This window comes from Danaus plexippus, chromosome Z, assembly GCF_018135715.1.
Source record: "Danaus plexippus chromosome Z, MEX_DaPlex, whole genome shotgun sequence".
NCBI lineage: Eukaryota > Metazoa > Arthropoda > Insecta > Lepidoptera > Nymphalidae > Danaus > Danaus plexippus.
This window is the reverse complement of record NC_083559.1, coordinates 5,722,107-5,743,878: the sequence shown is the minus strand read 5'-3', so window position 1 is coordinate 5,743,878 and position 21,772 is coordinate 5,722,107. Positions and strand designations below refer to the sequence as shown.

General features: G+C 32.9%; 1 protein-coding gene across 2 annotated transcripts; it reads right to left on the bottom strand.

Annotated features, from left to right (window-relative positions):
* Nucleotides 1-2,188: 2,188 nt before the first annotated feature.
* Nucleotides 2,189-21,274, bottom strand: LOC116777082 (PHD finger protein rhinoceros). Of its 2 annotated transcripts, none has more exons than XM_032670435.2 (6): nt 20,990-21,274; nt 19,844-20,157; nt 18,219-18,413; nt 17,931-18,147; nt 14,445-14,634; nt 2,189-14,362 (listed from the first exon to the last, which is right to left on the bottom strand). In XM_032670435.2, the coding sequence occupies exons 2-6, from the start codon at nt 20,017-20,019 to the stop codon at nt 7,233-7,235; spliced, it is 7,908 nt and encodes a 2,635-aa protein (XP_032526326.2). In that variant the 5' UTR covers nt 20,020-20,157; nt 20,990-21,274; the 3' UTR covers nt 2,189-7,232. The 2 variants fall into 2 exon arrangements, with proteins under 2 accessions (XP_032526326.2, XP_032526327.2); XM_032670436.2 differs by lacking the exon at nt 20,990-21,274 and adding an exon at nt 20,711-20,949.
* Between the last annotated feature and the right edge of the window lie 498 nt (nt 21,275-21,772).

Below are 21,772 nucleotides of genomic sequence, written 5' to 3'. Positions count from 1 at the left end.
ATGGAACATATTTTCTAATCAATCCTATAAATATTATCAATATACTTATTGATAACAACTTCTACACAAGTGTGTAGATGACAACTCTTATATTTGTTATAGTTTCAATAAATGTAATGTGTTTTGTTTAAAATTTAATTTTCTTAGTGAATTTTTCTATCCTGCAAAACGGACGTTTTGATTAGAAGACGATAAATGAATACGATTAATGTCAGTTAAAAACCAATTTTGCTTAATAATTTTTTGCAATTTTAAGTTAAGAGTACCTAAATTGTTTGTGAAATAATTATCAATGCACCGAGAGAGGTACAAACTTATCTATGCTGATTCCTGTTATTTTGAAGTATAAACGAACTTCATCATATTTGGATTTGGATGTAGCTGCACTCTTACCATAAATATGCACCGTCAATAAAAAAACAACACTTCTAAATTTTCACATAAACATACATATATCTATGATCATACCGTCATGTGCTAGGATTTCTTAATGAAAAATGGAAACTTATATTTCGAACATGTAAGCGTATGTAACATGTAAGTGTATGTAGTGTATGTAAGCGTATGTAACATGTAAGTGTATGTAGTGTATGTAAGCGTATGTAACATGTAAGTGTATGTAGTGTATTTAAGCGTATGTAACATGTAAGTGTATGTAGTGTATGTAAGCGTATGTAACATGTAAGTGTATGTAGTGTATGTAAGCGTATGTAACATGTAAGTGTATGTAGTGTATGTAAGCGTATGTAACATGTAAGTGTATGTAGTGTATTTAAGCGTATGTAACATGTAAGTGTATGTAGTGTATGTAAGCGTATGTAACATGTAAGTGTATGTAGTGTATGTAAGCGTATGTAACATGTAAGTGTATGTAGTGTATGTAAGCGTATGTAACATGTAAGTGTATGTAGTGTATTTAAGCGTATGTAACATGTAAGTGTATGTAGTGTATGTAAGCGTATGTAACATGTAAGTGTATGTAGTGTATGTAAGCGTATGTAACATGTAAGTGTATGTAGTGTATGTAAGCGTATGTAACATGTAAATGTATGTAGTGTATGTAAGCGTATGTAACATGTAAGTGTATGTAGTGTATTTAAGCGTATGTAACATGTAAGTGTATGTAGTGTATGTAAGCGTATGTAACATGTAAGTGTATGTAGTGTATTTAAGCGTATGTAACATGTAAGTGTATGTAGTGTATGTAAGCGTATGTAACATGTAAGTGTATGTAGTGTATTTAAGCGTATGTAACATGTAAGTGTATGTAGTGTATGTAAGCGTATGTAACATGTAAGTGTATGTAGTGTATGTAAGCGTATGTAACATGTAAGTGTATGTAGTGTATTTAAGCGTATGTAACATGTAAGTGTATGTAGTGTATGTAAGCGTATGTAACATGTAAGTGTATGTAGTGTATGTAAGCGTATGTAACATGTAAGTGTATGTAGTGTATGTAAGCGTATGTAACATGTAAGTGTATGTAGTGTATGTAACATACACTAACGTCAAGTTAAAGACGAATTGCGATTACAGCACGATTTTTTATTTCAATCTATTTTTTTACAGTTATGACAATGTTCAAATAGAAAGTATCCCGTGTATGTAGTGATATCTTCGAAAATGGAAATCGATTTCAAAATAGGAACATCAAAAGTAACCACGTCGGAAAAAGAATGATCTAAACAATGTCTACGTTTTGGTATCATTTTATTTTGATTTATTTTTGAGGCCATATTACAATTACAATACTTAAAATAAAATATAATACATAGTTGATTAAGTTTCTTTATAGACACAAATAAACAATAGTTTTAGAATAATGAAATTTGGAGAAATCTTGATTTTATCGGTTCGTATCAAAATTAACTCAAATATCAAGTCATATAAGATTTTCTTTGACGACAGATAAAATAAATATTTAGACGTTTATAATCTCGAATTGACTTATCTGAAACTTGGCTCTCCTGAATATTATTCTAGAACTATCTGAAGCTACTAAAATATATTTTCAACAATTTACACGAAACCTTTATTTGTACCTACTGATGACAGTTGCCTAACCCCATGGAGGTGATATTGTTGAATAGAAAAATAAATAAAAACAAAGTAGAGAACAGAAGTGAAGAGAAAAGAAAGGAAAGAGAGAAACAGAATAAGGAAAGAACAACTAAATAAAAGTAAGGTATTGATCTAAAAAATTTATTTAATGAATGAGGCGACTATGTGCACTTTGAAAACACTTGTTATTTTACAGGGTCCTTGGAACACTATATACAACCCAGGCTCGCGTCGCGATACGTAGCTGTCGGTTCGCGTCTGCCACTCCGGTCTATCCACTTAACATTACACACTGTACATAAGTATTTTGTACATCTTACCAAATTAAAGTTACATCTAACATACAAAGTTTTTAAAACGTTTGAAATATTATTTTTTTTTTTGATCATAATACTTAAACGGATAGTGGTATAGATATTAATCTCCTAAAGTAATTTTATGTTTATCATCTAAGACATAAATATTAATATATATGTATTATATTTTTCTTATACTAATGACTGGTATGAGTCGTCAGCCATGGCTTTATAACTAACAGTAATAACTTTTGCTGCTGTGGCACAAAGTTATGTCCTTATATAAGATACGTAATGTACTTCATTTAATAAATATAACGTAAACCGACTGTGAGCTACTCGACTTACGGAGTACCAATGTCAACCTGGCGACTATAACGCCTAATGAAATAGATGCCTAGTTCAAGTCATACAGTCAGCTCAGAGGCAGTTGAAATTAGAAAGAGATCGGAATCGCCTCTAGCGACACCACCTACGTAATCGTCTATAATAAGTATAACTAGTTACATACAATAACACATAAAGGTTGTAACAACACACATTCTTAACATCACTTACAGTAGAAAGTAAACTACAATTCCGTACAACACTTATAATAATCAACACTCAGTAAATTAAAATACTCAATATAAAATCATGCGCTCAAAGCACGAAATCTAAATAACGACTATAATATAGTACCAAAAATCATTACACACATTTCAAAATATATATAATTACATACATCAATTATAGTAAAATATTTGTCTAAGGAAAAGGGATTTATTATTTCAATTTATTTACATTATCTGTTACCATTTCCAGTAGCTGGAATCTTGATTACAAAAAAAAAAAAAATCATTCAAGTATTTCTTATAAATGTATAAGATAAACAAATCACAGTATTAAGGTAATGAATTAAACAAAAGTAATAATTATCTGAATGTGATGTTAGTTCGCGAGGGCTTTGTGCGTAAAGACATTTGAACAACACCAACATACGGTTTTTCGTTAGATTTAATTTAGCTGAGATGACGTAACTTAAGCGGACGTGGGGGAAGACAATTGTATTGTGATTTTGTTGCTTGTATACTAATGCTAGGTTTGTTTTAAAATTACACTTGTGATTTCAGTTTTAGGAACAACCATTAAGAAAATTTAAAAGCCGAATAGTATGAGATGACATTTATAGGAAATGATTTTCATAATTGTCTACAAAAAGCTGTTATAATGCCCGCTTTGTTTTTGTAAATTACAATTTTTAAAAAAATCTAAACGATTAACGGCATTCACTCAGCTCGTTAATATTGTAATAACCGAGTTCTCATAAAAATAGTTTTTTAAAATTTTACCAACATATTTACAAGCAAGCTGATTTAAGAAATATGTATATAACTCTGAAAGAATATAGACGTAAAAATAAAAACAAAAAAAAAAGGACATTCAGGTTTTTTTTAATATCACTATTAATATGAAAATTGATTAAAAATTTAAAAATATTGCTATTATTAATTTATTTGATAAATGTTATATAATTGTAAAGTATTCTAAATAGCATGCAACCATGTTGATCAGCCACAATGGCGGCTCGTCAATAATCATTTCCTACATCGTAGATCGCAAGCTGTATAGAGTCACATAACATTAGTTTCTGAGCAAACCTAAAGCTACGTTAAATTTTAAATTGTGACACATATTAAAACTATTTTATATGTACAAGTAGATTCCGAGTCGTTATTCTACTACACGATAATTTAAGCATTTCCAGTCATATACCTGTCAGATTTACAAAGAACTTGTAACCACTACACCACGGTAAGATCTACTATGGGGTTCGAATGTAAAGGAATACGACCTGCTATTCAGGGTACAAAATGCACGTTATTCCATTTAGCACTAACGACTTTTAACTATTGTTTTTAATTTTTTTATAATTATTAAATTATTACTACTAAATAGACGCCCGTAGAAAATATTTACAAAAGAAGTCTGCTCAGACCCTGTTTTTTTTTTTTTTGAATGCTGATATCAAATGACAACACATTAACAAATTATGCTATATTGTATTAAATAAAGACGTACGATGTCTTCATATGTTGGGGTTTTCAAATGCAAGCATGAAACTGAAATAGTCGGTGAAGGATAACAGCCTAAAACTCGATTTTATGCATATTTTACGATAAAACAGTAGATATGTTAGTCTATTTACAGGAATAATACAACACATTGAAATAGTGACCACAACTGTATAGATTAATATTACTGTAAATGCATGGTAACGGAAGTCATTCTGGTGCTACATGCGAGATTTATACAGTTACCTCACAAACTGATCAGAGAACTGACACTGGTTACACTTATAACCGATGATATCCAGAGTTTAACTCTCAACGATTAACGTCGCATCTATATCGATACAATAATTACAAACAATGGAAAACATCTAATGGATCCACCAATTAATAAATAACCTTCTATTAAATAGCAATAAGAAGCGAACATATACAATTGTAATACCTATTCTACAATTGTAACCGGATATATATGGCAACATTTAACATTCACATCGAATTATACTATTAGATAATGAAAGTGAGCTCCGACGCCCGCCTGACGTTTGACACGCTCGGTTGTTCGGGCTGAACGACGTTTTATATAGGTCTGTGGCATAATGTACAAACAGCTCGCGTTAGCAAGAGCTACACGTTCGTAAGAGGCGCCAAGTTTAATATTAAATACTTTCAAATTTTACTTCTTGATTTTAACGAGGTCTAATTACAAAGGTTTCTGTCCCGACGATGTTTTGAACTCGGTTGAATGCAAGCTCCAAAGCTAAATCGCAAATCCATCTCCCATACTAGATAAAATCTTCGATACAAATGGTAGTAGAAACGTCAAACAACTTTGAATAATATCAAGTATCAAACGGAAGTAAATATATATATAATAACGAAAATTAGATGTGTCGTTTAGAAATATCAAGATAATTGAACGCTGATTTTACAAGACCAGATATTTTTTCTAATACATTACAAACATGAGGTGAATTACATGTCCGTTGGATTTTGACCACCGAATCATTCAATACATGTCAATGGACAGAACCGTTTTATTGTAGTCCGGAAATTAACGTTCGACGTGAATCAACGCTATGGTATTAAGCAACGACTATCGACTGTTGAATCTATTGTATATACATATTATAACTAATATTCGCTAGTAACAGTAAACAAAGACGACCATCGCGTGGACCCACATTGAATTATAGCTGTTTAGCACATACTTTCTACATCGGGAATGTACGAAAATGAGACTATATATATGAAAAAGAAACTTTAACGTAAGTATATTTATTTATATATAATACCTTAAAACACATGCTGTCGAATCTCATTTTCGTACTTCCAGGTGCAAGATGTCTTTATGATGTTATTGTATTGTCTGACGCGAACATCGCGTTACAAATCGATTATTTACATCGCGATCAAATAATTATACGACATAATTTACGCTTAACAAACATGCACTTAAAACTATTACACCCCACTTAGGCCCGTTAACCTTGACTATCCCGATGAGTATTGCCAAATATTGCACATAACAGGTGTAGAAAATATCGAAATATTATATCGACATGCCAATCAGTCCAATATACAATAATATACAATTTTAACCTCTAAATAATTACAAATGTTTTAAAATAAGCAAACAGGTAAAAAAAAATGTTATAAAATTATAACAAAAAAAAAACATGATATATTCTATCTCATTTTCAAAATCATACCAATGGAATGTAATAATAATTTCATTGATATGACATTGTGTGAAATATACATTAAGGAAAAAAGAAAATATATATATATATATAAAATATTAATTGCTGATGGTATTTGGATTGCTCGTTTCATTTATCATGATATGGGTGCTTCGGTCAATGTTTGGATGGCAAGCTGTTATCCTTTTGAATGTCACACTAAAATATTAATTTAAGTTTCTGCTTCTTAGGAATGAAAGAAAGAAATTAAATATATCAGAACTTGTTAATGAACCATAAGCTATTAATGATTTTTTTTAAACATAATCGTCCTTAAAATAATTATTAAAATTGACTGACAGGGCATTATAATTCTGAGTAGAAGTAGATTGATAATTTACATAAAGTTCTACATAGGACATTTGATTTTGTAATATATTTAATGTCGCGGGTTGATATGTTGAAATGTTTCAATTACTTTATAAATAGATGATAAACTTATACACACGTATAATATTTAATAATTCTTAATTAATCAAAATGTATAAAAAGATGTCAAAAAAAATATATAATTGAATATGACAACATTAAATAAAGTATGTTGGACACTAAGTTAATTTGGCAAAAGTGATTTAGAGAAATAATTTATTAAAATCTTAATATTACAATACAAAGAAAATAGAAATGATTCCATAAAGCCTCAAGTAAAAATCTTATAATAATAAAAGTTTGATATAAAAGGAACCAACATATAGAATCAATGCCTTGTCAGTCTGTGATGTAGATTGTGATAGAGCAGCTTTGAGAACAAAAATACCTTATATACTCATATTATACTTAATGAGATTCCATATAATGAGGCACAAAGTAAAATAGTAACATTAACAAAAATATATAATATGTTATATTAAAATTTACTTGAACATCACATGATGTACAAATTATCATACATCTTAGAGTAACTTTAAGTTAATCATTGAGCTTTCCATCTATACAAATAAATAATGTAACAAACTACATCGACAATTAAAAAGAATATTATACTACATAAAATATTTACATCTAATTCTAATATTAACTGTACACGTTTTTTAACGTCTCTCAGACACGGTTTCAATTCAACGGCGTCGACGCGTTTGATATCACCTCACTTCACAGTGTTTATTGAGCGCGAGCGGTACAGCCGCTGAGGTAGAGGGGGGTGCGGGGGCCGCGTCGCTAGCAGGAACCGAGACCTCACCCGCACCTCCCTCCGCTCCCTTCATCACGTAACCCGAGCCCTGTGAACTGCGGGCTATTTTTAATCGAATAGGCGTCACTTTGTCTGTCCGTATCCTACGCAATGTGGAAGCCGTCCCAGCGCTGAAAGGCGGGTCTATGGCCAGAGGGTCCTGCGCGCCTGGGTCGTACTCGAAGGGGTCCACCGCTGGTTCAGGGACAGCCGCTGCACTGGCAAGCGGACCGCCGGCAGCCGCTTTCTTTTCTTCTTCTTTTGTACGCTTTATTTTTATAATCAATTTCGTAGCACTTTCACTTTCACTATTAACCACTTGAAGTTTTTCTTTTTCTAATTTTTTGTCCTTTTTCTTTTTGCGTTTTTCACTTTTGTTTGGTTTGTGTTTGCTTGTCTTTTCGTTTTCCTCAAAGTCAGCCATCACCATGCGTCGATATTTCATGCTCTCACGACGTAAGTCTTCAAAGCTAGGTAACTTTGGTATGCTCTGAAGGCGTTTTTTAGGTGGACGAAACTGGAATCCAGGAGATTCTTCATTCACTTGTTGGACGATGTTGGAACCAATTTTTATTTTTAGTTTTGGAGCAACAGGAGAAGAAGCTCTAGATCGGTTCGGTTTCGTTGAAACCCTTCCACGCCTTTTATGTGCTTGACTTGAACTGCCTGCTATATTAGAAAGCTTGACGTCGTCAGAAATATCGACATCATCGTTCATACTGACTTCTAAATGTCGTAATTCACGAGATAGTCCACTTGTTGTTTTGCGTTTTTTCTTGTCAACAGGTGTGTCTGTAATTTTGTAATCTTCTCTGGTAGGTATACTTGTCATAGATGCTACTGCTTTAGGTATGGTAATAACCGCGCGAGGTAATGGTTGCGGCGCTGCAGGAGGTGGTGCTATTCCCATAGTTGAAGCGTTTGTTGGATCATCCATGTTCATATCTTGCGTCCAATATTGACGTAATAACTCTTTTTTCCGCATGCGTCTGAGGTTGGTAGAACCAGACATCATCGAACTTGTAGAATTGTTAGGTGTATTTAAAACATTTGTATTAGAATCGTAGGTTGGAGCTGGTGGCTGAGGTACTACTGGTTGCACTGAGCTCGCTGAATAATTTGCATCCAAGAATGGGCCTTTGATCTTTACTTTTAACTGATTTCTTGAATCTGATAATGATACTTTCGGTAATTGAGGTAAAGTAGTCTCTTTTATGGGTTCAACTGTTCCTTGCGAAGAAACCATACCAGGAATGCCAGTTTTAGCTTTAATTGCCATAAGATCTGAATGGAGCTGTTTCTCTACCTCCTCATCAATTTCAACTAATTGTTGGTCAGCTGTTCCACTAGCAAACGCAAGAAGATGACTATTATAAGCATCGCTGGCAGGTGGTGCCGGATTATCGAAACTACTATAGGTACGCATATCCACGGGACCTGGTAACACTGGGTGTACTTGTGAAAAACCTGGCCCTCTTTCGGAACTGCTTCTTTCTGACGGCGATTTTGCTTTTTCAATTTGTTCAGGGGTAATCAACTTCACATCTTTAGGTTCAGGAGTAGATCGTTTACTCATTGTTGAAGGGCTCAGTACTCGAGGTGATTGAGATGAATCTTTATAGGAGTGTTCAGATTTTCTATCATCTCTAATGTCTATGGACTTCCGTCTATCTCTTAATGCTTTAAGATCTACACCATCATTGGCTAGTTCTTCGTTAAAATCATACACAGTTCCCACTAATTTACTCTGAATAGAATTACTAATATAGTCACCTGACGCATATGCGTGTCCACGGCTCTTCGACCTGCCTCGTCCTCTTTGACTTCTATTATTTCTGTTATTTGCACGCTTTGACCCTTTTGGAACCTCTGAATGCTTAGGAGATATTCCGGGACTTTTACCCGGTGATTTTCCTGGGAATTTAGTGGCATTTTTAGATAACTTCGGAGGAGACTTTGAATCCTGTGTCACGCTTATTATAGTCTCATTGCTATCATTAGAAAGTTTGGTAGCAGGTCGCGTATTACTTGAATCATTAAAGGAATCTACGCTGATACTTGGACTAGAAGCCACGCGAATAGATAATTTATCACTACTTGTAACATCAATATCATCTTGCGGTGAGTCCAAGGGTTTAGAAGTTGGCGACGCTATCATTGCAGTTGTCAATGCAATATTTTGCGATGATGAAGTAAATGTAGCGCACAATGAAAAAGATGGCTTAGACAACGGCATTAAAGGGTTTGGTCCAAACGGAAGGCCTGCAGCATACAGTCCGGGCGCCGGAGAGGGTAATGGTAACTGTGATGATGCGCAAGCTCCTGGCGCAAACAACGGTAATGTTGCCATGGAGTTCAAAAAAGGTGAATCAGGCGGATAAGAGGTGTACTGATTCAAAGGCATGGCGGTTTCAACAGGACACGCATAAGCTGGTGGATAAGAATCAATTTCTGGTCTTTGTCGAGATTCGCAACGAATATGTGATTTGATATCTACTTTCTGTGAACAAATTGAGCCTTCCGAATTGGTACTTGAAGCTGAAGATCTTCGCATTGTTATTTTACTTTCTGACCATTTTGAATCATGACCTATGTACGGTGAAGATATCGTAGCACAATCGGAATGTATTGCAGAATTATTATTGTCATAAGTTGGATTGTCTTGCGTAAGGTCATGATCATTACTGTGAACTGAATGGTCAATTACAGACAAGGATTGTGAATCGTCACTCTTAGTATTTGATATACAATCCCCTCCTTCTGACACCGAAGGTATTGAAAGAATAGTACCTTGTTCCTTAATTTCTTCAGTGTAAGATGCAACTTCGTATTTCGTTTCTATTGATAGGTCTAACTGCTGTTCATTTCGAGATAAATTCAAATCACTCCATTTTTCATTACTATTAGAGGGCACAGATAGTATTTCCTTGTTGTTAAAGTTCCTGGTAAGATTGTTAGATTCAGAACCGGGATAATTACTGCTTGTATTATTCTTCGGTGAACTTAATTTATCGTGCAAGTCGAATATTTCCGTTTTCTCACTTTTTGTAAGGGGTGGAATGTCAGTAATCAAATCTTCAACTCTATGATCTTTGTCCCCCATGTCAATATCTTCCTGGACATTCTTTTCAGCTGGGGGCTTTTTAGTATTAAGTTGCATTCTCAGTCTATCTACTAAATCTAGAGTTTCCTGCACACCTTGCTCTTTAGAATCTTCCTTTTTAAAGAATTCTGGATAAGATGTAAAAGGTTTGATCATCTCTTCGTGATTAAAACTATCTTCAACTGAGGAAAATATATCCAATTCAAATAGTTCATTATCTTTGGATTGTGGAGAAAACATGGCCCGATTCGGAAATGGATTTACTGCTGAAGGTATTTTAGCACTCTTAGATATCTCGACGCCTTGAACATGACTAGCATCTTGAGCAATGAATTTCTTTTCTGAATCAAGAATTGACCGTTTTCTGACATTTCGAGCTATAGGGTTTTCAACATCAATTGGATCAATTGTACGAGCATCCATAGGAGTTTTAGGAGATTTAATCATGGTATTTTCATTCAGATTTGCTTGAATTTTCGCAATCATCTTAATACTACTTTTATCAGCGTAATCTGAATCCAAAGATTTATCTTCAGTCATATATTTCTCATGATCACCTGGTTTTTCCACAGGTGGAGGATGAACGTTGGGGCTAGGAGCCTTAGGAAGCCAATTCTTATCCGGATCAGAAAAGTCGTCATTTATAACTGGAGATATTTTCTCATCCATCGTTTCTACAGCTGTTGGCTGTTCTTTAGGAGTCGTATTTACTTTCTTTACCGGTGACAAACTTGCATGATCTATTATTTGGGAGTCACGTCTTGAAGGTCTTCTCTCCTTAGGTACTATTTCACGAATTTCTTTCGGCGGCGACATCATTTCTTTTTCTGCTAAATCTTTGACACTTATTCTTCTATTTGGAACAACCTTATGTTTGAGTTCAGTACTCTTCTTAGGGCTATTTCTCTTCAAAGCAACAGGTTCACTTTCCATAACTTTCATTTTATCATCAATGGAAACGCGGCCTTTTGGCTTGATAGATCGCACTCTATTATCAACTTTAGGAACATCGAGAGGTGGACAGTCCCCAACTTTTTTCACCTCCTCGTTCTCTTTCCGTTTCGGAGTTGCAAGTTTAACGGACTGGGTGGTCTCTTTGGAACTTTTACTTGAGGCCGAGACAATTCCTGGGTCGTCTTTAGATGATTTTCCCTGTCTGGTGTCGTCAGACTTATTAAGCATATTTCCGCTTGAAATAGTGCTTCTGGTCCGAGCACGCGTGGCAGCACGCGTGTCGCTGGGTCTGCTCGGTTCCTCTCTTTCAACAGGCGGCAATGATAACCCACACTCGGACCCGCGTTCGGAAGTTTTAAGCTTCTTCTCTGGGGCCTTGTGTGGAGATTGCAAATCGATTGATATACTTTTTCTCTTTCTGCGTCTTCGAGGACGTTTGGGTGAGGGGCTTCCCGATCCAGAAAATCTTGATCCTTTAGAGCTGTCAGTATCACTCGAGGCACTAGTTGAAGACAATGGTCTTGACACCTTGTCAAGAAAGGGCAAGTCCACTGTTGGTCTAGAGCCTGGTGGAGAAAACATTGAAGGGGGCTTTAATGGTTTAATTTCACGTGCTTTTATCATAGGCTTAATTGCTGGTTTTTCTTGTTCTTCATCTGAACTCGATGATGACGAGTCGCTACTGCTACTTGAATTAGAAGAAGAACTTGAAGTCTCCTTTTGTGGTGATTTTGATCTTTTACCTTCTTCTTTTTTAGGAGAAGTTTTAGCGATTTCGGCCTTTTCAGAATCTTTCTTTTTATCGCCATCAAGAGTTTCAGTAGCAGGTGCCTTAGATCCAAGTCCACTTTTGATATGTGCTGCAGCTTTCTTAGCAGCTTGTCTTTGAGGCACATATGCTATTGGTTCTTTTTCTTGCTCTTTTGACGACTTTTTCCTTCCCACTTTCTCTGGAATATCTTTAGGTTCCTTTCCTTTTGATTTAATTTTTGGTTTTGGCTTAGTATCATCACCACTTACTTGTTTTTCGGGCACATTTTCTTCCTTTTTAATTGCTGTAGTAGAACGCATATTTTCAGACGCTTTCTTAGCAGCCTGTCTTTGCGGCACAATCAAATCAGTAGGATGGTCTTTCTGTTTAGCAAATTTAATATTCTCTTTATCTCTAGCTTCTTCGTCTGACTCATTATTTTTTACGGGTGTCTTTTTCTCCTTATTTGATGGTTTTCTTCCCCTTTTCTTAGGAGCTGGTTTGTCTTTTACCGGAGAAACTTTCTTTTCAGGTTGTGTCGGAATAAACTCTTTCATTGCTGCTTTCGTACGAGGTAGTGATTGTTGTGAATCATTTTCGTTAGAAGATTTATCCACTTTTGTTTTATCCACTTTAGTCTTATCAGTTTTTGTTTTTGATGACTTTTCAGGTTTAACTTCTTCCTTTACAGAAGCGCCTTCGCTACTGTCGGAATAAATATCTATGGGGAATTTACTGTTTCGGGTTGTTCGCATAGGTATGAGATCATCACTATCTGAAGCTGATTGACCACCTTTACCAGCTGTCATTTCTTTTTCCATTTGTTGCAATGTCTTGCTTCTTGACTTATCTTTTTTCATTCTAGATTTTATAACTTCATCGTCACTCATATCACTCACACAACTGCTCTCAACTAATGCTTTAGATTGAGGGCCTTTCTTTTTCTTCTTTTCTGGTTTCTTGGGAGATTTTTTTCCTTTGGTTTTAGGCGATACTTTCTTTTTCGGTGAAACGGCAGGTTTCTTTACATCTTCATCAGTGCTAGAGCCAATAGCTCGGCCGCGGTACTTAGTATTACCCCTAATTTCAGTACCACTTTCTTCACTAGATAGACCACTATACATACTTCCACTCCGTCGAGATCCATTGACATAATGTTTTTTATAAGGATTTGTCGTTTTTGCACCTCTTAGTAGCCCGTTACGATCTTTCTTTTTATCGTCACCAACTTCTTGGGGTGCAATACGAGCAAGGAGATCTTGAAAATCATTTTTATGATCAGGGGCATTTGGATGAGAATATAATCTGTCGTATATTGATGGCCCATGATTGGCTTCAATTATGGCTGCTAAGTCTGGCCCTGATATATTTGAATCAGCAGACAACACTGCCACTTGTTTATGAAAGGTTTGCTCTCTCATTCGAAAGAATGAACGAGATAGCTTTTCCCTTCGGCTTACCATATAGCAAAGATTTCGCACCCTTTCCAAATCTTGTCTCAGCTGTACAAACATTTTCATTTTATCGAGATCTGCTTGCTCTTGTCTGTGGGTAAGCAGCTCATTGTCATCAGATTTTGGTGGAAGCAAGGGACGGTTATGACCCGCACGCCTTTTTAATTTCCAGTAATTGTAAATGTAATTGATAGCATCTTGATCAACGTCAAGAAGATGTGTACTTATATCTTTTACACTGACGTGTCGATCAAATTCACCTTCTATTTCCTGCAGCCTCGCTGCACGAGCTTGAGTCTTTTCTTCTGAAGTCATATCTTTACGACGTTTTCTTTTAACTTCTTCCTCTTCAGAGCCGGAGCCAGGACATTTTTCTTTTTTAGAGTTGACACTATGCTTCTGGCAATAGGAACGCAATTTGACTCCATCGTCTGCGTTTTCGTCCTCGATTATTGCACGCATTTCTAGTCCATGTTTAAATGCACAAGTTACATGATAAGCAGTTTTACAAGTTTTCACAGAGCACTGTATACAGGCACCTTTACGCTCACGACACAATACACACACTAACGACCAACGAGATGCAGGGATCGAGGTTATTTTTGTTATAGGTTCCATTTTCTCAGCACAACCTATTGAAACTTCAGGAATCCAAAGGACGCAGCTAACGTGGGCCCACTTATGTCCTGAGGGTGTACATTTCATAGCCCCTCCAAGATTAGGGCACAAAACACAAGTCGGTCTGATACCAGCTCCACAAGGTCGACAAAGCCACTGACCTGAAACCATTTGGAAGTATCGTATAAATATCTGTAACAATATAAAAATACTGAATTTACGAATTTTTTTCTATTAACATACCATCTGGTATAACTGTGATTCCATAACAAGCTTGGTGAACGCAAATGTTACATGAATCACAAAACACCATCTCGTTTCCATCCTCTGAATCTGGGGATCGACAAACATCACAGATGACATTTTCGTCATATTCAATTCCGAGGCCCTCTTCCGATTTTATAATCGCTTGAATTTTGTCCCAGGTTCGGACCTATAATAAAAAAAAAATGTTGCTTATCATCATAATTATATCTTAATTAAAATCAAATAAAATATTACTAAGGAATGAAAGTAAAATAAGTCTGAAACTCCAAAATATAATGATTGATCAGAACTATAAACCAGTTTAGGTTAGTTGAAAACTTTTAGTATATAATGTTTTTTTTATATTTTCCATTATACATTTGTAACCATTAAAAAAAAATCCATATAATTAATCATTAATTAAATTCTACTAGAAACTCTTTGATAACTTAATTGTTTAGTGACTATACATAAATAATAAATTTTCATTCATCTAGTTGAGTTATCTCTTCTACATATAAAATTGAACTTTAAATCATTAATAAGCAACACATTAATAAAATAATAAATAACAATCTTATAAACGAGAGTCCCTTTAAAAATTTTACATTGTGAATGTATACATATTTTTGTCTCCTAAGCTCCAAATAAAAAAAAATCAAAATTGATGTACAAATTATAACATAAATCTGATTATTACACTTTTTTCCAATATGTTTGTACATTCCACTTATAATCTATGTACTTACAATACATACAATTATATGAAAATTTACATTAGCAAAATTGAATCTACTGAATGTCAAAATGTGCACAATCTTTATTACACAAAGGATCTCATATTGATATGTTATGTATTTGTGTGTTTCAAAAGGCAAGTAGTGTTTGTATTTTTTATTAATTCTTTATATGTATTTTTATGCATGAAAAAAAAAATTACTTTCTGCAATTCTATAAATAAACATTTACAGCCAATTTTATTATACTCACTTGACAAATTGCTAGAGCAATGTTTTTATTAATTTCCTATTCCTTTCCTACTTACCATATTATGTTTAACATTTTATGTATAATTGATATGAAAAATCTTTACACAGCTAAAAGTGTAAGAAAACCACAATTATAGAAATCTAAATAATATTGATTAGTCTAAAAGAATATTATGTTGTCAGACTAGTATCACAAGAGTATTTTGTCAGCCAACTCCCGCTAAGTAAAATCCAATGTTTATTTGTGTTATAGATCAATAGCTAAGCTTCTGGCTAGCCACACTAAATATGGATTCAGAACTGCACTATTTTATTTTTAACTTCCATAAATTGACCTAGGCATTTCCAAAATTATAGTTGAATTATATGTAAGTTAAAAAAAAAAGACCCTGTAATGTTTTTTTTTAGATAAGACATCACAAATATCAAATATTTTTTCAAAGATCATTCATATAAGATTGGCCAATTTTTTTCAGGTTTTTTTTTACAATATTTTTTTCACCTAGTAAACTTTAATCAGTTGAAAAACCAACACTTCTCCATTGTTATCAAAAGTAAAAAAAATCAGGTCTAGGTAAGTAACTTTGAATTTCGCGTCTATATAGCAAGACTATTTAGAGGTATTTTCCTTCAAAACTCATTAAAAATTAATTTTCTTTTAATGACTCTCTGCATCATTACTTATATATATAATTTTTTTCCTCCCACTGTCTCTGCTTTTGTCTGGATATACCTATACATGTATGTGTTTAAGTGTATTGGTATATATTCATAAGCATCATGTTTTAGCATGATTATATATAAATAATTATTAGAACCTATGATTATTGTCTTCTTTACTGCATATACTTTAAACCTACCAAGGTCCTTAAAAGAGTCCAGTGACAGTGCAACCTACTTAGATATTTTAGTTATTAACATGGTTAAGCCACCTAGGTGCATCAGTAAATAACATGAATTCTATGAAGTTAAATTCCTGAACTAACTTTTTAGTCTAGAGTTATATTTAAACACATTTACATCTATAAAGTTGTAACTTCAGTCTTATTGATTCCTCAGAACAGACAAGATATGAAATTATATTCTACTGAAAAAATCAGTGTTGTGGTAGGTATCTCTTTAACACTTGATAGTTCTAAGGAAGGAGAGTAGAGATATGTATTTCACATAACTCAGTTTTTTTTCAATGTCTTCAATAACAAAGGTTTTATTAATGTTGTATTAGTAAATTTTATTTGTGCACTTGTTATGAAGGATGTGATCAGAGTTTAAAAGTTTTTTTTATTATAAACACTTATAAAATATCATGTATAGTGCTGCAATGGAGATGTAAATAATCTGCCCTGCTTTATTTATATATAGAATAATATAATCATAAATGAATTCTATCAATGGAACTGAAAACTTGCATTTAATAATGTTTCTAATTGTTGTTTTATATATTTGTCATGTTATTGAATCCTATATTATATATTGCATACTCTTCGAGTATATTGACTTAAGTCAATACTGTCAAAGGATAAACTTTTAAGCCACCAAACAATGTTATTTTTAATGAATGTTTAACAGAAATAGTGGAATTGAGGGTAACATTACAACTTTTAATTGAATTTTATAAACTCAATTCTGAAAACACGGATTCAGAAACAGCCAGAAAGTTGATAGGCAACTTTTATCACAAATAAAAAGGTATGACTTTCCTAGCTTGCTGCTGTTTTTTTTTTTATTTTAAAAGTTCATTTAACAAATATGTATTTAAATTACCTACACCAAATTTAAAAACTATTTCATCTTGATACCTGCATATATATGCAACTATAGAGTTGTCTCATAATGAAAGTATATTTATTTATATTTTATATCAATTAAAATGGTTATACACAAACAATAATGAGGTTCAATACTTTATTGATAGCCAAACTGGAATTTTATAAATAAGTCAAAATATAATAAATTAAAAAAAAACATTTAATACTATAATTGGTATAATCTGTGAAACATTCTAGTTAGAGAAGTTATATTAGGGTGTTAGTTATACTTTATTTAAAACATGTTAATGTAATAGACACATAAATGTTAAATAGCAGTCGATAAGCACCAATTTTTATTCTTATTAGAAATAGTGACTATATTTCAATTAGTTGAAGAAAAATTATCTACTCTAATTACAACCACATGGAGTATCTTGTCTACATTTATCAATGGCCTTCACAGATAAAAATTTTTGAAGTAAAGGAGCTCATAACACAGAGCGCCTTTCAATAGCATAAACAAATAGAAAACAATATTCTTTCACCTGTTGATATTTTTGGCTTCATATGTTGTTCACAATAAGTTATTTAAATTTTAAATAGATTTAATGTGTCATATGACTGGTACAATATTGAAGGCAGTAAGCTTTTATGTGTGACTCAATTTATTTTATGCCCCTTCTCAATGACTAGCAGGACCAATTTGGAGCAGTCATAAAAATGTAAGTTCATATTCAACTCACCTCTAGTTCTTCAATGACTTTCTCCAACTGATCTTCTGTAACAGAGGATGCCCCAGCTCTTGCTCTTTCTGAATTCAAAAGTTTCAGCCAGGCTGTGTCTGTGGCATCCAGATCATAACTACAAGCTGCCTCCGCTCTTGCTGGTGTTGTACTGAGAAAATGTTTATCTGCCTGATAGTGAGCATCCCGAGTTAGATGTATGTACTTGTCTCTAGGTCTGTGAATAAAAATATTGTTTGTTATGTATGTATTTACTAGAATAACAGTTGATATAATTCAATAACTTACAATTTAAAATCTTGAAAATTTGGTGGTTTTGGGTTATCAATGATTTTAACTTTCGGTGCTGGTAATGAATCTGGGTTAACAGGAACCTGTACTCCCCTTTCCCAATCCTGCTTCCAAGTGTCTGTGATAACCCAATACTCGCTAGGTGTCAATGGTTCTGAATCAGGCAACTTCATTGCGCTGATAAGATCTTTTCTGTAATTTTATTGGTAATATGCTTAAATATCTATTGGGATAGAATTCAAAAATTACACTTAATATGACAAACACAAAATTCATACAACTGCAAATTCACTTCATTTCAAAATAAGCACTATATTGCACTTTGAGTGCTATGAAATAACTAGTAATATAATTTGGACACAAATCCTGCAACATACTAAAAAGATTCTTATCTTCATAATGTACATAAATAATAAACATTAGCAGAACATTTTTTTTTGATTTTGAACAAAACTGACCTGTCTATAGTAATAAAAGGTATAAATGTGATAATTCATCACAATTTTTTAAGCAAAATCTTTCAATTTTATTACATATTTATAACCTTACCTTAATTTGTGAAAAGTGTTATCTTATTTCTTTGTAGAAGAGTCAAAGACAAAGATAATTCATATTAGCAAAAATTTTTTTTGTGACACCACAAGATGGTTTATTAAATAAATGTTCTCAGTTTCTTTTGGTAACTTTTATGACATGAGGAATATATGAATAATGACGACAAATTTTTTCACTTTATTTTATGGATGGATAATGAGTTTCAATTATGTAAAAAGTAACACTTTCCACTGATTTACAAAGTTAAAACAAAGTCGATTGCAATTGCCAACAAGACACAATACAGTAGCGGTTAGTAAAAAGTTATAAAATATTTTAATTACCTATAATAAGTTAGTTCTTTACAATAAAATACTTGCATTTTGATCTGATATAATTTCATATATTATAAAATGTACATTACATTTGATGTCAGACTACTTAACTACTGATAATTACTTCTAGAGGCACAGCTGTTTTTAAAAGTAATAATTTGAATTTCAAACTTTTAGTAAAAAGAGAAGGGAAGGAATTTCATTTAAGATATAGAGCTATATAATTAAGCAATGTATATTTAAGAAGACCCAATATAATTACTGTATTTTAAATCTTGAGTTGTAACAAATTATTAATTATGAATGCATAACATGTAAATTTACTTTATAACTGTATTAAAGTTTTAGGGACGCATAGCAAGTTTATGACATTTTGCAAAAATAACACATTTTGAGTATATGAATCATCGCAATGCTTTTGAAACCATTCTCAAAATTTTATCATAATTTTGCATTTATATAAAAAATAATCTTATACTAATTAATAAACATAATAAATAAATATAATAGCATAGGTTTAAAATAAAAACAAGATTGGCAGCACTGCTTCTTTACCTATTAATGGAAAAAGAATTATCATTTTATAAATATTGTTTTTCCATTTGCAAAAACTTGTGCAAAAGAAACCTAAAAAATAAATGTGAATCAAAATATCGCCTAGCACTTACAATTTTCAACTTAATAATAACTTATGTTATAATCATTGTATGTTTATACACAACTATAAATTCTAACAAATTAATTCACACAAACCTGAACAGTTCAGCGGGTGCCTCAGAGGCACTTCTATTGTATATAGATGACATTTTGAGGTCACTGACAGGCCGAAGCTGCCAGAGCGGGTCTTCGGGGTCTGTCCTGCGGCGCTTGGATGCGCCTGCCTCCTCCCCACGCATCCCAGACGCCCGTTTTGTGCCTCGCAACGACATCTTAACTAATATGTTCACAACCTACATGTTCACGAACCCTTCACGACTTTACACTTTGAACGTGGTAGCAACATCGTGTAGAATGTCACATTATTCACATGATGATATTTTAATTTGCAACCCCATAATAGGCAAAACCTGTAATAAGAGAAATTAAGATAAACAACTATAAAACTTATTCTTGTAACAATATGTCAAATATATAGCTAGAGAATAAAGAATCAATATTCTCAGATTACATGTAGAAAGACACAAAAATATGAAATCCTAATTCATTACGATATAATATATGACTTTAAAAATACACCATCAACTGCGTTCACTGCCGTAATTTGAATCATCTTTAATGCAAAATAGAAACAATAAGGGACCTTTTCACGTAAAAATGAATTTTTGACAAATATGACAATTGTGTGTATTCACAGCACAAAACGAGAAATAAACATTTATGAAAAGTCAAAATAATACCTAAATTTTACATAAAGTATTTCAATTGTGTGCAAAAAGTTAATTTTGGCAATGTAAAGAAAAAATTAACAACAATTGTTTGACGTTTCACTATTGCACTAGTAAAATGTATGGCGGGCCTATGGATTGATCAGGGATACGAAAGCGATAGCGTTTGTATTGAGTTTCGAAAGAATCTTCCTAAATTCATTTGTAACAATTGCAGGTATCTTAAATAACTCACGTAAGTTTGATATAGATTCCAATAAATCCATGTTAGAGTACTTTTACCGTATATTATTTATTACACGGATAGTCTCCATTAGACTATGTACATAACAAAATTGACAACATAGATAGCAGCACTGTTTTGTTGCCAGATTGACGTGAAACCTACGCATCATTTTATTCCTTTACATTTTGGTATGAACATAGGTACATATGTATAGCAATGAATAGGTTGATTGCACATTAATTTGTCGTAATGCAATAATAAGACCTAAATAACACTCATTTTACATACATTTTCTGTAATAGTCTTTTGGCGCCATTGATCCGAAAACCACTTTGGTCACGTGACTATATACGAATCACCAACGCAAGCCAAGTAAAATGGCCAAAACGCACATCGAGTTCATATAATGTCATTGGTTTTGAAAAGAACTTGTCGCACAATAAACACATTGAGAAGAGTTTTTTCAATACATAATACTTTAAAATAAACCAAACACAACCACATATTTCATAAACATTTGGTTTGTCACAAAGTAGCACAAATTACGGAGATAATACAACATGAAACCGAAGTGAGAGATATCAATAAGAAGTTACGGAAATCAACCACTAGTTGGCGCTTCAAAGAAAACAATGTTGCCCGTAGTGAAAATTAATATATTTTACTTATTAAAATTCCAAATTCAATTGTTTTAATTAAAAATAATGACATCATATGTTATCAAAATAGAAATAATCCATATATTTATAATAAACATATGTATGCAATTTGTATATATACATCGATATTTTTAACCTAAGCTGTGTTTTGTTGGAATCTTAGACTCTAATTTTAATAGTTTTGTTATATTTTGAAATTTATGGAAGCTTTAACAAATTATTGCTTTAAACGAAGATAGATTCGTTAAAGGTATCCCCAAACTGTGCGTCGATATCTATTCATAATACTGAATCTCGCACAGGCGTACTAGAGGTCGCAAACTATTTTACCAATAGGGTTACCAGTTAATAGTTTTGTAACATTAATTAATACAGTACGTATTTTTAAACTTATTAATATACGCTGTAACAT

What these genes read in the sequence shown, in the direction of transcription:
- LOC116777082 (XM_032670435.2), bottom strand. Translation starts at nt 20,019, where the DNA reads ATGTCGTTGCGAGGCACAAAACGGGCGTCTGGGATGCGTGGGGAGGAG. An exon ending in AAGTCATTGAAGAACTAGAG is followed by an intron (nt 14,635 to 17,930) that starts GTGAGTTGAATA and finishes TTTTTATTATAG; the next exon opens with GTCCGAACCTGGGACAAAAT. An exon ending in AATCACAGTTATACCAGATG is followed by an intron (nt 14,363 to 14,444) that starts GTATGTTAATAG and finishes AAATGGTTTCAG; the next exon opens with GTCAGTGGCTTTGTCGACCT.